The 20,464-nt window shown below is 41.2% G+C and overlaps 1 protein-coding gene across 3 annotated transcripts in view; it reads right to left on the bottom strand.

The window, feature by feature from the left end:
• EGFR (epidermal growth factor receptor) overlaps nt 1–20,464 on the bottom strand; it is a 150,053-nt gene that overhangs the window by 20,171 nt on the left and 109,418 nt on the right. For all 3 annotated transcript variants that reach the window (XM_042834243.1, XM_042834244.1, XM_042834245.1), the window contains 15 exons: nt 20,210–20,278; nt 17,425–17,543; nt 16,189–16,330; nt 15,244–15,360; nt 14,569–14,695; nt 14,396–14,469; nt 13,132–13,222; nt 12,476–12,675; nt 11,768–11,900; nt 10,138–10,237; nt 8,177–8,334; nt 4,615–4,650; nt 2,991–3,132; nt 1,810–1,932; nt 1,120–1,218 (listed from right to left, as the gene is read on the bottom strand). In XM_042834243.1, the coding sequence (XP_042690177.1) occupies nt 1,120–1,218; nt 1,810–1,932; nt 2,991–3,132; nt 4,615–4,650; nt 8,177–8,334; nt 10,138–10,237; nt 11,768–11,900; nt 12,476–12,675; nt 13,132–13,222; nt 14,396–14,469; nt 14,569–14,695; nt 15,244–15,360; nt 16,189–16,330; nt 17,425–17,543; nt 20,210–20,278 (1,730 nt within the window). The remainder of the gene's footprint in view (nt 1–1,119; nt 1,219–1,809; nt 1,933–2,990; nt 3,133–4,614; nt 4,651–8,176; nt 8,335–10,137; nt 10,238–11,767; nt 11,901–12,475; nt 12,676–13,131; nt 13,223–14,395; nt 14,470–14,568; nt 14,696–15,243; nt 15,361–16,188; nt 16,331–17,424; nt 17,544–20,209; nt 20,279–20,464) is intronic.

Below are 20,464 nucleotides of genomic sequence, written 5' to 3'. Positions count from 1 at the left end.
ATTAGCCCTACCCTAATAAAGTCAGCGAGACCTTGTATGGATTACAGGAACTAAAGCTGATGAGCTGGTTTGATGCCTAGCATGTTTCTGTAGGAGAAATCACCTTTAATTGATTGTCATTATCTCTGATGTTTCGGTGACCTTAAAATATTGGTTGTGTAGCAAAAGGAAAAAAGCTTTTGGAATCGTCTTTCTGACTTCTTTCAACAGAAAGTATTTTGATACCACCAAAAAAGCATGCAGTGCACGCAAGTACCAAATGTATCATTTGGGCATCTGGCTCTGCTGAAGGCAGGATGTGGTGCCACAGGCTTATAAATTAACTTTTCCTTCACTATACAGGAATTTGACACAGTTCAATTTGTGAAAAATGTGTTGTGCTCCTTATCACTGTGAAACAGCCCCTGGAAGGCCCATGCAGGAGGAAATCGGCCTGCCCTGGATGCAGTGGAGCAGTAGCAGGACCCATGGTGGTCCGGGACTTGGAAAAGCGTAAGACTGGCCTGGGGGCAAAGGGTCTGTGCTGCTTGTGTCTTGTCCAATGGCTTAAGGGAAACAAGTGGTTTCTCCCCATGGGATAATGCTAGGAAGCTTGTTCCAGAAGTCCAGAGACAAAATCTGGAAGACAATTTCCAGACCATAGTTGTTTAGCCATGGCTGTCAGCAGCTCCTGGGGACCTGGCAAGGTCTAACAGAGATCTCAGTCATCTGAGAATTGCTGATCTTTGTCCCTCTGAAAGCATATGAGAAACAGTGCCTCAAAACAGCCTTTTCCCTGTTTTGTGAAATTGCAAGTCTTATCCGAGTAAGAAAGTAAAATTCCCAAGCTTCTTTCAGGAAGTGAGACAATTTTTCACTTTTCATGGCTGAGAAACTAGCTGGGAATTTTTCTTTGCGGATTAACAGTTAACTTATTCCTTTATAACTAAGCAACCATGTGACAACAATCTGCAATGTCAGGATTCAAAACAGTCGCATTATGACCGCAATTTTATATGAAGAATTCTGGCTGGGATGTTAAATATTTCTTGCCAGCCAATGTTCTGAAATCCCTTTAGCTGCTAAAGGGGAAAATCCACAGTCCACTGTCAACTTGGCAAAACAAATATGAACACTTACATCAAGTATTTCCTTGTTGGCTTTTGGTGATGTAGCCTCTCTCAATTCTTTAATAGCAACAGGAATTTTAACCTTTTCCCCTTCTGGGATCCAAAGTCCCTACCAAAAAGAAGAACAAAGAATTACTCAGATCTTATGCCTAACAATTTCATTCTCACAATTATGTACACGTTTTACATCTTCTGAGTAGACTTAAATATTCTGAGCAATGGGAAAGCAAAGCAAATAACAAAAAATTTGACAATCAATATGCAAAAAGTCATTATGTCTTGCGGGTATTAATCCTGTCAGTGGAATGACATTTCATTTTTTGTTACTTCTACCGTATTTTTATGAAAAAAAATACAAAAAAACTCCATGTTAATTACCTGTATGGATAGCCCAAGACATGCATAAGGAACACCTTACTTGGATAGAAATCTAATTAATTAGCACATTGTGGCGTCTGCAATAGGAAAACCTGGCCACTTCCAGTTTATAAATCACTGGTTCAGCAACACACAAAAAAATCCCATGTTATCAAATTAATAAATGAGTTAATGACAATTTCAGTAGTATCTCCGCCAGTTCAACACATACAAGTTATGAAAGTGAAAAAAATCTACAACAGTAACCTCAGCTCTCAATTCATGCTCTGTTTGGGTGGCTTTCCCGTGTGGGAAGAGGGGAAGAGAAACATTGTGATCTTACCTTATAAACAGTGCCAAAAGCTCCAGAACCCAAAACTTTGACCTTTTTAAATTCTGTTTCCTTTAAAATTCTCAGGTGGGCCTGGTTTGGTGCCTCCCCACTGGGTGTCAGCGGTTCGACAAGCTGGTGCAGACAGAAGAACAAGGCTTTAGAAGGACGCAGGTTGGGGTACAGCAAGCAGCACAATTTGGGAAGGAAATTAATCCTACATTTAAATAATGAACATATTATTCCAGCTGAAATTTATGTGAGGGCAGATCTGCTCTGACTTACAGCAATAAATATCTAGATTTGTTTCAAATTTCAGAGGTAAAATAAATCAAAATAAGCTCCACTACACCATTTCTGTTCACTGAAATTGAGCAGAACAGCAGCTGCCATTTTGAAGGAAAATGAAGGAATACTGCTGTTCAAATGAAGACTTAGACATAAAAGACTTAAAAAATATGGCACAAAGAACAGTGCAATTACCACAGATCTTCAATAAGATCATTTTTTTCAACTTGCATATAAATTATAAAAATGTTTAAAGTAATGTGCAAGAACCACCTGCAACCTTTCAGGTTTGCTCTTGTTTAATTAGATGAAATTCCCATAGTACTGGAAGTAGCTCCCCCAGACCACAGCATTTAAAAACAACAGTTTAAACTCTGAGCACAATCATTGTATAAATCGAAAAGGAAAAGTTGAATTGACTGTTAAAATTTGATCTAAGCCTTGTTGCAAACAGTAGCAATGGCCTCCAAACAGAAATATTTAACACTTGTTTTGATATGTAAGTCAGTTTTTTCCCTTTGTTGATTTTCTTTTGTTGCCACTTGGCTTCTCAGGAGGGAGAAATGACTCAGTGCTGAGGGTTTACATGGCAAGCATATTACACATCACCCCTCAGGCAGTCTTTTCCTCGAGTAGCAATTTTCAGTGATTGCCACTGAGATTTATACATCTAAATCCCTATGGCTTTGGAAAATTATATCCACAGAGATCAGACTTAAGATTAAACGAGAAGGTGTTAGGTGCCCACTGCCTCTTTTCCAATGAGTGTGGCAGATGCCACGGCAGCCAAGCCTGGGCTTATTGAATTACGAGGCAGATCCCAGTGCTGCAGCTCTCAGGTTTAAGGTGGTCCGGCTCCATTGCCCTCAGGAAAGCAGGCAGGGTTGGCAGTTGGCAGTGCTCACCTCCCTCTCTTGCAGCAGCCTGCGCAGCGTGCGCTTCCGCACGATGTGACGTCGCCGCAGGTACAGGCCAATGCCCAAACCAACCACAACCAGGCACAGGAGTCCTCCGACAACACCAGCCGCGATAGATGGAGTTTTGGAGCTGCCGGGCACCAGAGATGCAGAAAGAGAAGAAAATGCTTAGGTGTGTGATTCAGGAAAAACCTACAGAGGTTGCATATACATTTCTGATTTTTGATTGGACACCTCCCTACAACAATTTGACATTTTGGGAGTCTGGTGTAACTGTATTTTTAAGTTCCTCACCCAGCCTTTGTGTTTATTGATTGCCAGGGAGTAGTGAAAAATCAAAAGAACTGAGCTGATTTGAGACCATCTGTACTTCTACTGTGCTTTGCACTGGAGATTTCTCCTCCACTGCTCTGCCATCTCCTCCTCCTGCAGATGATTGTTTTTCTGTATCTCCCATTTCTGTGCTGTTTGCTTTTGTAGTTGTCTTTCCATATTTGCAAAGCAACCTTTAATAAACCAATTTTCTCAGGAAAAAAGTGCTCCTATGGCCAAGTGCTGAGCCTTGCAGAGATGGGTCTGCTTGTTTACCCTGGTGATTTTAACATCACAAAGCAGGAGGGAAAAGAGAAAGCTCTCCATGTAGATGAGGTACTTACAGGTTTGTATACATACAGGTAAAGTGATATCAAGAAGGCATACACAGCTGTAATACCATTGATGAAGCTGACAGCAGTATTTATATCATCACTGTGAGAGTGCATGATGCATGGGTCACGATGTACTTCAAACTATCTGCCCTTCTCCCCAGGTACAAAATGACTGAGGCTGGGTAGCGTGTGAACAATCTGTGTTGCATGCACTGATAGCTGCCTGTTTATAAGAGTCCAGCTGGTTTCAGACTTAAATTGAAAAGAAGAACCTGTATCCCAAGGTTGACTATTGGTTTGTACTTGGAAATCCATCAGATTTCCTTGGGGATTACTATTAAAAAAGGTCATATTTTAACAGTATTTTTAAGCTGGATTTGTCTTGCCATAGCATAACATAATTGTCAGAAACTAAATTCCTCTCTTAGTCCGAGAAACATGTTGACTTCTTGCATGTTCTTGAGCAAGATAAGAGGCCAAACAATGCAAAATAAGATCTCATGAGAAGAATGAATGTCTATTTTTGCATGGAGAGGCTGAAGATGTAGGGGTTCCGGACTGGAGAAGCCCCCACGTTCTCTGCAATTACGTCCCTATAATGCAGGGAATTAACTACATCAGTTCTAAACATGTATCTTTCTGCCTCTAAACCATTACCCTTTTTTTTTCCAGCTTCCTCCTTTTCCTTTCCAGTATCAGAACCCAGGTCTCATCTTGATCTTTCTTTTGACAAGTAAGCAGAACAAGTTTTGGAATCTTATGCCAGTAGGAGCAGTTCTTAATTACTTAGTCATTTTTATAGTTTTTCTATATATTTGTATGAGGTCATTTCCTCATACAAATCTGAAACAGGACTTTACCAAGCTTCAGCCTAATGTTACAGCATCCAGCAGACACTGCAGAAATGTAGACACACATGCATTCTTTCAAACTCTGTTGTAAATTATAGCAGATGGAATACTCACCCATTTGGACATCCTTCAAGACCTGGTCCTTTGCACCTGTAAAAACAAATGAGTGCTACTAACATGTTAGCTCTAGCATACCTACTCCTATAATTCCAACTAAGAAGAGTGCTACTGATGGAAATTTTATGTTTTAGAGCAGTACAAGCACTAACACAGGTATTTATAATAATCACACACTCTAACAAACATCACACAATGGCCCTGCTCCAGAACCTTTTACACAGAGGTATAATTATGCTATGTAACCATTATAAAGAATATTTTAAAAGATCTTTTTATGTGTTAGAGTGGGGAGAGAACACAGATACACAGATTTCAAATGGGCCTGGACTCCCTGCTTCTTTATTTTGAATATATTTCTGTGGTTTCTACATGTGCTGTCCTATCCACCAGCTTCAAAAGAACTGATCAGCTTGCTTAGACTCAGAGGCCACAAAAATAAACAGCCATGGAGACAGCTGTGTGATAGACAGTGTGCTATCAGCAATGCTCTGGTTCTATGTGGTCATTTGTTCTAGCAAAGAAGGGCTCAGGGCTGACTGAAGAGGAATACAAGATGACAGAAAGCTACAAGGAAATGCACAGCTGTAGATCCTTCTGTATTATCCCAGTGTCCTGAGAAGCTAAGGATTCCCATTTCCAGACTTAAAGGAAAACTTCGGTAGCAGATACATGCTTGCATCAGAAAACAGGATTTGACAGCACTCCCTTTGACTACAGTGTCCATGATATTTTTCTTTCAGAATCTCAGATCTTGTGCCACTGGTAATGTAAAAAGGTATGACAGCTATCCAAAGAGCCAGAAACTCTACTAGCAAGTCATTCTCCCTGCATTTGAATTTAAAAGGTCCAAAATTCATTTTGGCAGGCTTCATATAAAAAACAACATGGATGAAAACACAGTGACTGCATTCACATTGTGCTCTAACAGGCTTGAGGGGCACTGTGCATTCCCTAAGTGCTGCTGGGCTACAAGATGTATGCTCTTCATAGGAACTGTGGTCTTTGTGGTGCCTGCTGAGGAAGGAGAGCATTACAGAGGAGATTACATCATCTCTGAAAAACAGAGCACAGCAAGGAGAGAGTTCAGCTTGTGGTATCTGCTCTCTGTGCTGACTTAAGGTCCATCATACCAAAGCAGCTACAGAGGAGGTCATGCATGTGTTAAGAAGTAAACCTGTTCCAGGAAGGGTGCTCTGAGTTCCCTCTTACTGAGAAGAGGAAACAGAAAAAATTCAAAATGGCAGGTGGAGCTGAAGATTTTATTTCATGGAGTGACCTAGGTCTAGGGGGGTAAGGAGGGGAAGCAAGTACTCATTTTATTGTGTTTTTGTTTATTTGTTTGGTTTCATTACTCTGATCTTCCCCCATGTATTTGACTTGTTCAGAGGCCAACACAGTGTTCCAAGACCCAGCATCTGGAAGGTCTTGTGAGTTCACTGGTCTCCCATGCAAGAATGTGCATCCTGGTGTCCTGGACATACTGGAAGTACTGTGCATACTGGTTCCTGGGAGTCCTCTTTGTTAGCATTCCCTGTCTGCCTACAGCTTGTTTTGTTTGCTTAGTTGTGTAACTAAACAAAGCGAGGCTGCACATGCAGAGCAGAATCACCAGCTTGCCTGTGGTCACAGGAGATGTATCTCACTTTCTACGAGGCTTATTTCTTTGGGTACTTAAAAGAAAAGTGATCTAGAATCCAAGATCTCAGCCTATCACACTCTATCAGTCACCTGGATGTGAATTTCTATATGCTAATGTAACAAAGCGTGTGCAACTTCTCCTGTTAGGTATATGAAATAAAAAAACACTCTTGCATTATTCCAGAATGTGACCATAGTCCTCCAAGTTAATTCTTTCTAAAAATTCTGTTTTTCATGCTACTTTATTATAGCAAAGCCTTTATGCACTTCCTAACAGCAAAAAAAATAGTACCTGAAGTCTGAGGAATGACTGACCAGTTATTTTTCTAGGCCAGAACGTGGAGGGAAAAGAGGGGTAAATTTTCATCTGTGCTCTTTTTTTTTAAGGAAAGTATTTCCCACACAAATCCATCAATATTAAGTCTGGTGGGATAAAGTTAAAAGGCGTTTGGGAATAAAATGACAGATCAGCGTATGTTTTTCAAATCCCATATAATTTTCTGATTCATTTCACAAGTCAAAGAAGAAATAAAGACTATGACACGTATCTATCCAATACTAAGTATAACCATCTTTCTTAATGTGGAATTTTATGATGACACCCAAATGAGAAATAAACTGCCTCAAGATCTTATGGCTGTACTGGGTGGAATCTAGCAGCAGTTGTAGTCTCTGAAATATTTCTCTACTTTTTGCAAAATTTGTGCTCTGTACAATCCCTGAAAGTGTTACATCCTGAACTCAGCATTTCCTCTCTCTATGTACATATTCCTTGTCCCGATTCAGACACAGCTATAGATTTCCCAAATCCATCAATATTTGAATGACTTTCTCCTCGACCCACAGATCCTCATTTGATGTAATGCAGACACACTGCTATGATTTATGGCCTTTCAGAGGGGACTGTGTTTTAACAGCCAAAGTTACTTCAAAATCATAAAAGAAATGGAAAACCATTGGGCTTTTCAAAGCCTTACAAGAATTTTCCTCCACCTTTTCTTTGTCATTAACCTTTAGAACATGACAAAGGCATTGAATGTGAACTGTGCAGCTGCAAGCTTCCTTATCAGACCCCACTTTCTCACCCACCCCTAAAACCCCCTCGTATTTAACATAAGGACCAATAAGACACAGCACTGGTGAAGACTCTTGAGGCAGGACTCATCATCTAGTCCTAGTAATTACAGTTGTGCTGTCCCCCTTTCTTCCACTTCACTGAATGTGGCTGATTTTGATTCTCATAATCCATGAGAAAATCAGATCCCTCACCATGGAGCAGAATAATCAAGCTGGTGTGTTTTGTTAGTTGCTGGAGATACAAACTGACTAATTCCAGGGCTTTTGGGTCACTGCTCTCTTTAATGGAGCATATATTCCTAGCTGTAGAAGCAGAGCAGAAGAAAGCTGGTGTACAAAATCCCCAAACAGTCACAAGAGAAACAGGGGAGAAGAACTCTGGGATGTGCTAGGATGTGGAAAGTAAAAGGGGAAGAAAATCACTGTGGTACGCCCACTGGAATTTCCCTCCCAAAAAATCAAAGGTGCCCCAAGAGCTCAGCATCCACCAGATGTCACTGATGCTCCTCCCAAAAACAGAGGACCTTGTGCCCAGCCAGGTGGAAAAAAAAAAGTGCACCACTAGTGCAAAGCTCTGTAAAATACCAGAAAGTAAGCAAACAACCCTGTTTTAAATGACCCAGATCCTTCTGTGTAAAGAAGTGCAACTGAACTTTTCCTATTTACAAAGTCCACTGCACTTTGCTTACATTACCTGTGTATGCCTGACCTCTTTCACTTCCTGCTATTTTTTGTTCCTGGTGTTTTGAAATGGGACCAGTCAGGAAGGGAGAAAGCCTGAAACAAGCTGTTCTTATGCTTCTCACTTCTTCCTCTCCATTCAGAACATGGTTTCACTCACCCTCGTGTACAGTTTGGATGGCAGAGCTGGCAAACAGCATTGGCATCTGCATACTTCCAGACGAGGGTGTCATTCTCACCCAGCACCCCTGCGGGGCAGGTCTTCACACAGTGGGGACCATCTATAAAATGGGCACACTTCACACAGTGGTCTGGGCCCTGCAAAGAAGAAAAGAAACAACTCATCTACGATTTCCTTATGCTCCTCCAGGAAGAAACGCAGAACATAAAATCTGTGCATTCAACTGGAACATCTTCAGCATTTTGTGATTTCATTACCCTGCTACCTGAAATGCTTACGAGTTTTTGCCCTTGTAGGATGGACTGTACAAAGGGCAATACCTGGTGTTTAAAGCTAATTCTTCCTCAAGTTGGGATTGTTGCTGCATAGTTCCTGCTGCCCTTTTTGTCTGCCCTCTGCCTGGTGGAAAAGCTCACATTTTTTGTTTAAAATGGGGAACAATTTAATGAAACCCCATTAAGGGGTAAGTTGAAAAGCAGGCCAAGCTATTTCCTGCTGCAGTCTACCATCACATGATTTAAAATGATGGCTGGCTCTGCTTATCTCTCTCTGAAGTACTGGCCCCAAATCGTTATTTCCCTGATTTCTCTGTGTTGAGAAGCACAGGAAATGGAAACTACCCAAGGATGCCATGCATTTTCTGCTTTGAATGGCATTTCATTTGTGTTTAAAGGCAATGCCTCTGGCCATTTTTGGCAGAGCTGTTTTTACTCAGACTGTGACAGCATCTGGAATGCTGTAAGTATTTTAAATCAGGGAAAACAGTAATTCTGGGTCGAATTCTACAGAAAAAACAAACCCACAAAAAACCCACGCCAGATCCACAATGTTTGTTTCAGTGGAATTACAGTAAGACATGCGATGTGAAGATTACTTTAATTACTGTAATATCTAAGGGCTAATATAATTGACTAATTACTAGATGCTGGGAAATATGGAACAAGGGGTGGCCACCACCTGAAGTAGTTTATAATGTTAATGGCATCCCTTAGGTGGTCTGAACTGGAAGGGAGGATGGAAATAGTTCACATTGCTGAGCAGTCACTCCTGAGACTGATGGGCAAGGATCAAATACAGAGGCTGCAGGAGATGGCAAGAGGTGCTCTGAAGAAGCAAGTGATTTGATTTCAGTTAGTGAGAAAAGCTTATTGAGACAGAGGAAGATTAAGGAGAGATACAGGTTTATCATTAAGACATGAATTTTATCTGATTAAAATTATTTTTCACAGTTGCCAAACTGAACATTTCATAACACATAAGTGTATTCTAAAAATTAAAGAAAAATTATATAAAAAACACTGAGAAAGATTCAGGACTGACTGCAAGACTGCAGCGTTTTGACTTTTGTAAAAGTATTTTGTGTAAGTATGAACATATATCTAACTGTATAAAGTAAGAAAATCCAATCATTTTGTTTTGAGTGCTTTTCTTTTATCATACTTTATGCCTACATTACTTTAACATTGGCTATAAACTTTAGCCTAGTTAGTTAAAAACAGTTTTAAGTAAAAACTGTATCCTGGGTATTTTTCAGTAAGCGCTTTTTAAATCTCAATTTTAACAGGTCTTTTCAAGATGCTGATCCACTATTTTAACAACTCTTTTCCTGCGAGCAAGGAAGTGTAATTTATTCATGCTAACTTGGCTGTTCAGTAATTACACATCCCCAAATTACAATATCTTCACTTATGTTTTCTTTGTGTGTGTTTTTTTCCACAAAGACACAAGAAAGAAAGACCCTACAATGCCTGTGACTATGAGGCTATGTGGATAACACATGTGATGGGGGAAAAACACATCCTAAAGTTCTCTCTCTTGTTTTTTCCCCTCTCCCCCACCTGTGCCTGACTGTGGCAAAGAGTAAATGGGAATTCAAGATCATCCCATTATAACAAACTACAGCCCAAGGTACTGTTTTGCTAAGCCAGGTCTATCCTTACAGGTCCAGTGCAGGTTGCGTTGTATGCAGTGGAGTTCTGTACCAGACACTCTGAGTGGCAGGGGAGGCATTTGGAGTCCCTTTCAAACTCACGTGGCTCCCTGAAATAGAAGAAAAAAGAGAAATAATAAAGCCCCGGCTAATTAGTGAGGATTAAAATTTGTTCGTCTCTCCACCTCCTGTCTTTCCCAGCTTGAATCCATCAGGATGATTGCCCTGATACAAGAGAAGGTGTAGGGACCATCTTGCCTGATGTCAGCACACCAGGGGCACTTTCTCAGCTTACAGAGAGGTAAGGGAAAGGGAAATTTAGATGGCAGTGGAACACATGGCACTCCAGGCCACACACTACAAATGAGTTTATTTTCCATTTTAAGCTCATGACACAGAATGTTCTCAAAGATTTTCAGAAGCTTTTAAATGGTAGCGATGCAAAGAGAACAGCAAAATAATTTCAAGTGTTTCTAAAGCTCCAAATAATAATTAGGAAAGTTAAACAGCAATGCTCTGATAATTAAATTCATGCCCTCCCTACAACACACAGTTAATCACTAAAATATGAAAGTTGGGAGCAGATGGTTTCAATAGCAATAAAGCTGTTCTCCTTCAAGTAATAGAGTTATTAATTAAACTACATCTACACATCACAGGACACAAAAAATGCCCAGATCTGTCCTTCAGATTATAAAAGCTGCTGGAGGGAATTCACTTATGAAAAAGACAGCTGCTGAATGGCAAGTTGATAGACAAATCATCATTGGCATGAGCATCCTCTCAAGTTCTTATTTAGCACTAAAGATTTTAGTAAGAAACAAAGGCAGAAGTATTTACACCAGCAAATTTGTGGATGGCAAAGCATTAGTCTATTGTGCATTTCTGAAGATCAGCATATTTTTTGGTGCTAGCCATGCTTTCCCTGCCTATATCACATGCTGAACTGACTGAAAAAAAAACAGCCACAGCCCTGATACAAAGACACTGGTATGCTTTCCTTGACTTGTGAAGAACTGAAGCAATATTTTGCCTCAAATTACTGCACCCGGTGCTCTGCAGATGGAGCCTATTTTTCCCTTAACTGCAACACTGCACATTGGAGGGCAAGTTACTAATCTGGCTGGTGAGCAAGATCGCCCTGTCCCTTCAGTGACAGCCGCAGAGCACACCAGGTATGCTCTGATCTAACGAAACGTGCTGCAGTTCAGCAAATCCAACACGTTGAGTATAACTAGGAGAGCCTTTGCAGCAAGGAAACCTATGGGGAGTGGCTGTGTTTCTACAACTGCCTCTGTGGTTGATGGTGACAGCTATCTCTGACTCTTGCCTGATGCATTTAACATGACCAGCACAGACTGGAGATTTAAATTCCTTTGTACCATTTGGGAAGGAAAGGCAGCACTTCACCTCCTTGACAGCTTCGCAGCAGGCCGGATGCTCAGGAGCAGTGGGTATGACCAATGCTGAGAACTGGCCTGAATTTTTCCCCATGCCTGAAAAAATCCCCGAATATATATCTTTTTTGCTCAGGCTAACACCTCTGCCAACACACCAAAATCCAAAGACCCTTCGTCTTGCTCACTTTCTAGCCACACGCATTCTAAAACCAAAACCCCCAAGAGCCCGCAGCCCCTTACCCTTGCAGGATGTTGCACTGTTTCACACACTCCTTCTGGCGACTGAAAAACCTGCAGGAAAAGCAGTGGAAAGGCCCTGGGCCCCAGCAGCCCACGTCCGAGCACAGCGGGTCACACACATGCCTGTCAGCAGCTGAGAAAAGAGAAACCATGAACTTCAGGGCAAGAGAAAGGGCAGATACAGCATGGCAAATGACTTCATCCTGACAATCACTTTTTTTCAAACTATTCCAAAGCAGACACGAATGACCTTAGTAGAAGAGGAATAATCACAATTTTCCTAATTCCCAAAACTTGACTTCTGGCCTTTATTTTTGGAGCAAATTCTGGCCTTTTAAAATTAAAATGAGATCCACTGTGACCATGTACCAGACCTATAGTATAGCAAAACCAGTACCAGAGGAGACACTTTTCTGATGTGTAGCAAATTCACATTCTGGTTAAAAGAAATAAATAGATTTTGGCCCAGGAACCACTGCTGAGTGACTAACTTTATCAAACAAGCCTGATGTCTACAGCTGGCTTCTCTGTCCCTCACTGTGTCCGTAACAGGATGTATGATCATCATGAAGCCCACATCCCCTGTGGGACCAACTCCCTTTTCTCCTCACTGTCTTCTATAAAGCAGCATCTCTGATGAATTTTGCATTAATTGCTCTTCCAATTCATCAAGAGCATTTGCGAGGGCAGGAAAGCAGATTGACTTACTACAGTCATTTTTATTTCTGTTCTGTATTATTTTTGTTTTCTGACTCTGAGTAGCAAACAAGCTGCGCCAGTTCATGGTGTCAGCATAGCAGAGGTTCTTGTTCTTCATAATGGCAATGTCTCCATCACTTATTTCCTTGAGGGAGCGCAGCCCCAAGGACTGTATTTTCAAGTTAACAACAGCAAGGGAATACTGGCCACTGAAATGGACAAAAAGAAGACACATAAAAAAGAGAATTAGTAAGCAGGGTTGTACTTGGAGAAATAATCTTTTGGTATGTATTGCTGTGTAATCAATTTTTTCTAATGGGAATTTTAAACTAAATCTGGCAGGACACATGCACTCCATCAAATGAATGATGGGTAAGGATAGCAGTAGGCAGAGAAGCTATTTTGTGCTGGTCCAAAGCCACTCTTCCTCTCAGGGCAAACTCAAATAGGTGCTGCGTGCAGGCTCTAACAACAGTACAGAGTTGCACATTTGATGTTACTCTACTGCTACCAAAATGGTGCTCAGCATCTTTCAGGCTATTTCCTGTTTTGCATGAGTTTTGTGACACCCGTATATCCCGGTGCTAGGCACCCTGGTATGTTCAGAGAAATGCAGCTCCCAGCAGAGCTCCTTTTACAGGCATCCTGGCACATCATTTACTTACTGCTGCTTGGTTCGGCCTCGGATAATCTCCAGATTTTCAAAAGCATAGAGATCAGTAGCATTATCAGGCCAGGCCTGAATCAACAGAAATCCTGAAATAAAGAAAAGAAGATTTAAAAAAAATAATAATAATGCAAACACAGTCAGTACTTGGAGGTGAAATGTCCTTCTTGAGATTCTCTTCAGCCAGAAGGCACTTGTGCTTTCCATGTGCTTTTCTGAGAATCTCAAAATTAAACATGACATGCTAGGGATATTTGTAAACACTGCTTTGTAAACTCTTCTACTGTTTACTCTTTAGTCCACCATAACGCTCAGGAACATCAGAGAACAGTGTGTCAGGGGCTGTGCATCTGACACACTGAGCTGCCAATGATGGCTCTTGATACAAGAGTACCTTGCTTGAGGGGCTGTGGGCTTCCTGCAGCATGAGGAGGCATTGTCCCCTTTGTGAGCTGCCCTTCAGTAGGAGAAAAAGTAGGCACAGAACAGCCAGCAGCTCACAGTACATTTGTTATGACAAGCAAATTTCTCTGCTCGGGTATGGTACTCTGGAGAAGGGAAAGAATTTGGGAAATTGCACAAAGAAGTATGAAACTCTGAAGTTAGTCACTGCTACCCTGAAGGCAAAAAGACAGGTAAAAGAGATAAAGAGAAGTGGACCTGGAGTCATATCCACGGGCTCTGACATTACATTTGTTTTATAACTGGATGAACAAAATTACTTTCAAGTTGATGCCTGAGCAAGATCGCAGTCAAGCACTCTCATACTTTGTGGCTCTTGGCCACTTTGTGCTCATTTCCAGGCAGGGCTCTTTGGGCTGGAGAGAGTATCTCCATGTGTCTCCATGAGGATGATGCAAGAGACTGAGCATGGTTCCCTACGGAGCTGCAGAAAGGTTTTCCACAAATAGAAACACTTGGCTATTTTCAGATAGAGTGGCATGCCCCTGAATCACCACACACTTCTTGAGTAGCTGAGAATTGCTTCTACTTTTAGTCCTCGGTGGGGCTGACAATTCAGCAGGAGGGATGATCTGGAAAAACCAGAAACATCCAAGGAAATCCCTGGATGGGAGGCAGGGTGGGTACAATACTGGCAAGATGCTGCTGACCTCCAGTGTGAGCAGTGACCCTGCAAGCTCAGGAACAGAAACCATTTGCCTGCTCTTCTGCTCACAAACTTTGAGAACTTTCTTCTTCTTGCTTTAGGTTTTTGGCAGTACCACTCAGATAATATCTCATGCTTAACCCATGTCACTGACCTGATATTTCTTTGACTGTTCTGAAGACATCCAGCTTCTTAGGGTCAAGGGGTAGTGTCTTTGTGAAGGCATCCCTGAAACAAACAGAAGGAGGTGTTGGGAGAAGAATGAATCAGCCTGAATTTCTCCCTACTCCCTCTCTTCCAGTCCTCAGTGACCAGCAGGCAACTCACCCCAGAAATGCAACAGGAAGAATGCTGACATCCCCGTTGATCTTTGTACAGTTTTTGAAGGAGTCGATGTTTGTGGCGTTTATGGATAGGATCCCTTTAAGTTCACCTATTCCAATGCCATTGCACACTGTTAAAATAGGGACACAAAAGTTTGGCAGTGAGAAGCATCATCACATGTAAGGAAACACATACTAAAATACTGCTGTTCAAAAAGCTTGGTCAATTCTACCACTGTAAGATCAGTGTCACAAATCTTTTGCCTATTGTTGCTTTTCAGAAATCACAAAAGGAAAAACACTTCTCTTTTGCACACCTGTACAGCCCTGGTCTTTGCATCTCCACACACACATTCTGATACATGCCCTTCTCTTTGTCCCATTTTCATTTTATTCCTGTTGATGAGAACTGAGAAGGCTACATAAAGGATGCTGATGTGTAGGATACACATTAAGTGCAGTTTGTCTGTGTAAGCACATTTGCAGCATATCCCAGCTGAAGCATGCTCTGCTGCCATGCTTCCTGAGAAAACAGCCTGTCAAAACTTCAAACTAGCAGTGGATGTGTGTATTGAATTTGCACTTCGAGGGCTCAATTCAGTTCAGAACTCCATCTATTTATTCTAATAAATCATCTATCATCTCAAAGCTTTACTGTTTCACACCATGCTTTTTATACCTTTGCTGCACAGCCCATCACATTTTTTACACTTCCGAACGCCGTTTTCTTCCACTTCGTAGGTATCAGTATTGCATGAGCGAACACAGGAGCCATGATCTGTCACCACATAGTTGTCTGGAAAAACAAGGATGACAGAGAACACTGAAAAACAAGAGACATGTACCGGAGGCGATACAGGTACTTCAATACTAGGAAAAATAAGGTTTTTTGACCTTTGGCCATGCGTGAAACACAAACATTAATTATTAATTTCCACATCCTTTGAAGATAGACAGACAAAGAGTGCTATTACCATTTTGTAACAGAGGAGAATGGTCACAGAAGAGTGAAACAACATTGCAAAAGACAGATTCCAAGCACTGTTGTTATTTGAATCAATACACAGCCCTTTTGAACCCTCACTTTCACACATCCTTCCAGGCTAAGGGCAACGATGAACCTCAGAAAAGGATACCAGGTTTATATGCTGAACTCTCTCTTACACTTAAGTCTTATTTGTCTAAAAGACCATGGTCATGGAAAACCTTGAAAGAAAGAAAGCATCTGTAAAGGAAGCAATGATCACAGGAGTTCTCAAAGAGTGTTTAAACCAATGACTTTCCATCTGTACTAAATAAGAACCAGTTAAGAGTTGGTACTGTGTCAGTAATACACAGGATTGTTCCCATATGTCTTCTCTGGCCATTGAGTTGATGATTCTATTAAGACGCTTTTCTCTCCATTAAGAAAAAATCCAGAAGTCAAAATTTAGCTGCTAATAATCAGAGAAGTTGACGGATTCAGAAAGATTAAAAAAGGCTGATTGTCTTCATAAGCCATTCTCTGACTCTTGTCACTTGTTCTCAGTTCCCAGAGGAAATGAAGAGAATAGGAATGTGCTGGGCTGTAATGCAGAGGGTGACAAAGGTCCTTCTCTTCGGCTGCAAGCTGAAATGAACTTACGTGGACATTCCCTCACACAAGTGGCTCCAAAGCTGTATTTTCCCTCGGGGTTGACATCCATTTGGTAGGTGGTGGGGTTATAGAGGACCAGTGGGGGACACGTGTCCTTGCAGGTAGCATCATCCCGAAACTTGCGGCATGCCTGTCAAACAACAGCACCCATTAAAACGTTACAAGGTCTTTACATTAGCTGTTTAAAAACACTTCTGTGAGCTGTGCTGCTTCTCACCTAGCTCTAATGGGAATCCTGAGCATCTCCAGGGCTGGTCCCTAGTGCTTAGGATGTGAAAGGTTACTTCAGGTAGGGCAATTTAGTATGACATTTGAAAAAAAAAAAAAAGAGCAAATGTAAGGTTTTCTTGTTCTGAACAAGAAAACTTGGCACTCTGGAGAAGAACTGCTGGGATTCACATGGGAACATGGGCGAATCTGCATGCCTTAGATGAAATTTTCCCTACAAGCCGTAACCAGATCAAGACAAACAGTACTTTTCTTGGCCAGCCACTTTTTAATAACCTCAATCAAATCAAGTTCTTTCCTGCCAATTACTGACTTTTGTGGCTGAATATTAAAAGGAAGCCATTCTATTTGGCTGCCGGTAATGAACAACCTAGAAGCTCTTTATGAAGAATAAGTTGGTTCTTCCAACCCAATCCAGCATTAAATTAATAATCAGTCCCTTTTCCCCTTTATTTGTCCCTGGTTTTCCAGATGAGACAGAATAACTCTTCCTTGCAAGCCAGTAAGATCATCCTAGCTATGCAATTTCTTAGGGTGGCCAGAATACAGATAACAGCAACAAGACACAGACTGGACAGTTTCTGTGGGAATTACATAAGCATCACTTAATTCAGAATTAAATTTAGTGCAAAGCCAGGGACAAGTTAAAAGCACAGCATGTATTAACCCCTGAAAACTCTTGTAGACAGACAATAACATTTTTTATTCCTAAAAAAGTTGGATTTGCCCTTTTCCCATCCACAGCACCAGGGACCCCAAAGTTTGTAGCAACTGAGAATCAGGCAGGGAAACTTTGTTACTGAAGACCAGTGTTGAAAGGTTTGTGTCCTCTTCCCTGCCTGTTTCAGAGATGGCTTGCTCCCACTCCAAATGGCATCCTATGGGTCAGTATATCTCAGAAGCTTCCTCAGATGGAAGAAGGTTGCAAGACATTCAGCTGCCTGCCTGCTCCTCTGTTTAGGGATTTAAGCACTGATGAAGCTGTAGCATCCTTACCAGGCAGTCGCTCTCCCGAGGTCCCGTGCACCCTGCAGCACACTGGTTGTGGCAGCAGTCACTGGGCACCTTTCCTCTGCACCGCCCAGAGCATTGCTGGGCACAGATGACTTTTGTTACTGAAAGAAAAAAAAAAGAAAGAAAAGAAAGAAAAAGAACAGAAATGAGGAACGTTTAGGCTGCAATGAGATCAATAAATGCAGAACAACCATCCGATGCAGTATCTGTGCTAGTTCCCCCATGTTCTGCCCACAAATCAGGCAAAAGCTAGGAAGGGTGAGAGCTGGTGTGGGTGGTGGCAAAAAGAGGATGTATACAGCTCTTGTGGGGTGCAAAGCACTCTGTTCCAGATCAGCAAATCATATCCTGCTTAGAAAGAGCATCCAGGCCGCTTTGGCATCGCTGTCTGAATCGAGAATAATTCCACGGAGTCAGGCAACTTTCAGCTTGGCTCTGCTTTATTGAGGTAACCTGCTACTACTGGTGGTAGCTTTGGGAAAAACAACATGACAGGAGAACTGCCAGAACTCTGGGCAATAGTGGGAAATTATGTATCATTGGTGCGGTCTTAGGATTCCTTTGATGACTAAAAATATTTCTGAAATTTGGAGAGAGAGGGGACATCCACTCAGTAAACTGATCTCATATGAATACAATATTATTTTCTTTAAGCTTCAATTCCTTGGCCAAATTTTATCTTCATTACTCAACTTCCTCAGGGTTTGTACCAATGTAACCCGAAGGAAAAGCTAATCCTGGGTCAGCTTTTAACAAGAGAGGAAAAGCTGCCTGCAATAATTTTTTAGATCCAGATATAATCTCAATTTGAATATCAAAGCAGATAGAATAGTAATCATAAAAATAATTTTAAAAAGCACAACACCACGAAATGCAGAAATTAATGGATAGTGTATGTCAGTACCACGGGCCAAAAGTGGTCTGCTTTTTCTCCACAATAAAATCACTGATCAGCACTCAGGCAATAGGGGACTGAGTCCCCAATAGAGAAAGTGGGGGATTGCTATTGTGCTTCACTACAGCACCCTGAGCACCTGTACAGTGCAGTACTGCTACCAGCTTCCCTCCCGGGCAGAAATTAGTTACAACACCACCAGGAAATCCTGTAACTCAGAAATGGTTGTTAACTAACAGAGAGTTATCAGAAAATACAACCTGATACAGGTACACAACCATCACTGGCTTTTTTTTTCCTAAACCACGCTATATTTTTCCATTATCCATTTTTCTTGTATCTTGTAAGCAACATATTGTCTTTTCAAGGAAACACATGATTTGCACAATACATATTAGCTTCTCTGGCAGCAACTCCTCTGTTCAAGCAGAAACAGGGGAAAAAAAAGGTACGTTGTTCAACATGGACAGCATTTTGATACAACTTTTTCATAAGCATCAGCATAGGAGTAAAACAGCTCATCACTTTGATAGCTATTGACTGAAGCTTCCTGCTGGAAACATGTATCATGGCAAACATTTATATTTCGTACAGAACATCCCACATTCATCTAAGGGGAAAGACACATAGCAGACCAAACTTCCCCACATATGAAAATGTGGGATACATTTTCAGCTGCTCAGATTCTCAAATGCTTCAAGAGTAGAGCCAAAGCTTGCAAATGGTTTCATTTTATGTACTCCACATAACCCTCCTGAAGCCAGCAAGTGTTTGCAAATGCTGGAAGTCTGCAGGATTGAGATATGATCTTTTGCAAGCCCCTGGAACAGCTATTCTGTCTTAGTGGTGGGGAGCACTGTCCTTGAAAGCAACTTGGTGAGCTCAGCAATGGCACAAGAAAAAAAACCAAGCTTGCAGCCAAATAAGAGAGAAAGGCTCTACATTTATTTTTCTGTCAGCTGTAGAAGCTGTACATACTTGTTCTGACACTTAGAAGCATGAAACTTAGGTTTAAGACATTATTTACAATGGAAAATGTTGCATTCGTTTGTGTAAGTATAGCAAACTTTCCATTGAGCTTTACATGGTTATGCAAAACTGACAAGCAAGAGAAATTAGAAACTGTCTTTTTCCCCAATTATTATAGAAAAAGAAAATAATGAAGTATAAAGAAAACTTTCCTCCTCAATCTTTACCTTAGGAGAAATAAAGTCTTGCAAAATCTCAAGCAACTCTGATTGCATGTTACTCTTGTAATTTCAGGAAAATAGGCTACCTTCAAAAATTTGAAGTAAAGCATATGCAACAAAACTGAACAGGCTCACAATCGCAAATATATAAATGTACAAACTAAGAAATAACTGAGTTTTCAAAAGGTGTTCTGAGTACAATACGTAGTGCTATTGCCCATATGATGGTGACATTGCTTGTGTCTACAAACAAACTTGTTTGTGTTCAAAGTGGAGCTGGATACTCTTTGAGCTCTTTGAGCAACATGACTGGATTTAAGTAAGTTGTCCCTGCCCAGGGCAGAGGGTTTTGACCAGATGACCTTGGATGGTCTCTTCAATCCAAATCATTCTGTGATTCAATGATCCTCATGACTGAGTTTTTTTTCAGAGCAGGAAGGCCATATGTGCACATGTGTGATATAGACTTGTTTCAGACCCATTGCCACTTATCATGCCTACTAAGACTGTGAGGAGAAGCAAGCCATGTGTTGTGCTTCAAGGAGCATGAGCATAGGAGGACAAAGAAAGGACAAGTGTAAAACACATGCTGCTCAATTTGCAGGTAAATTATTCAGTAGGCAGAAGATTACTATGTCAGATTGTAGCATTCAGATAATTCCTAATTAATCTGTACACTTACAAGTCTGGCAGTTCTGTTCACCAGCACCCCAGCAGTGGTCTTCTGTGCAGTTCGGATGGCACTTAGGACCTAAAACATAAGATTGGAGTATTATAAAAAACCCTGTTTAAAATCTGGGTGACAACACCATATGTGTCACAGGAAACAAAACCTTGAGCCTTCACATTCTATGTTCAGAAATTTTGAGTGCTGGAACTAAAATCCTTATCTGTTGTTCATAGTTGGTTTCCTTTGTGCAGTACTACAAGACTCCTC

The sequence above is a fragment of the Centrocercus urophasianus genome, unplaced genomic scaffold (genome assembly GCF_019232065.1).
Source record: "Centrocercus urophasianus isolate 14NV4802_14NV808 unplaced genomic scaffold, USGS_Curo_1.0 seq_44, whole genome shotgun sequence".
In the NCBI taxonomy this organism is placed as follows: Eukaryota; Metazoa; Chordata; class Aves; order Galliformes; family Phasianidae; genus Centrocercus; species Centrocercus urophasianus.
Note: the sequence above shows the minus strand (reverse complement) of the source record. Positions and strands in the feature narration are given on the sequence as shown.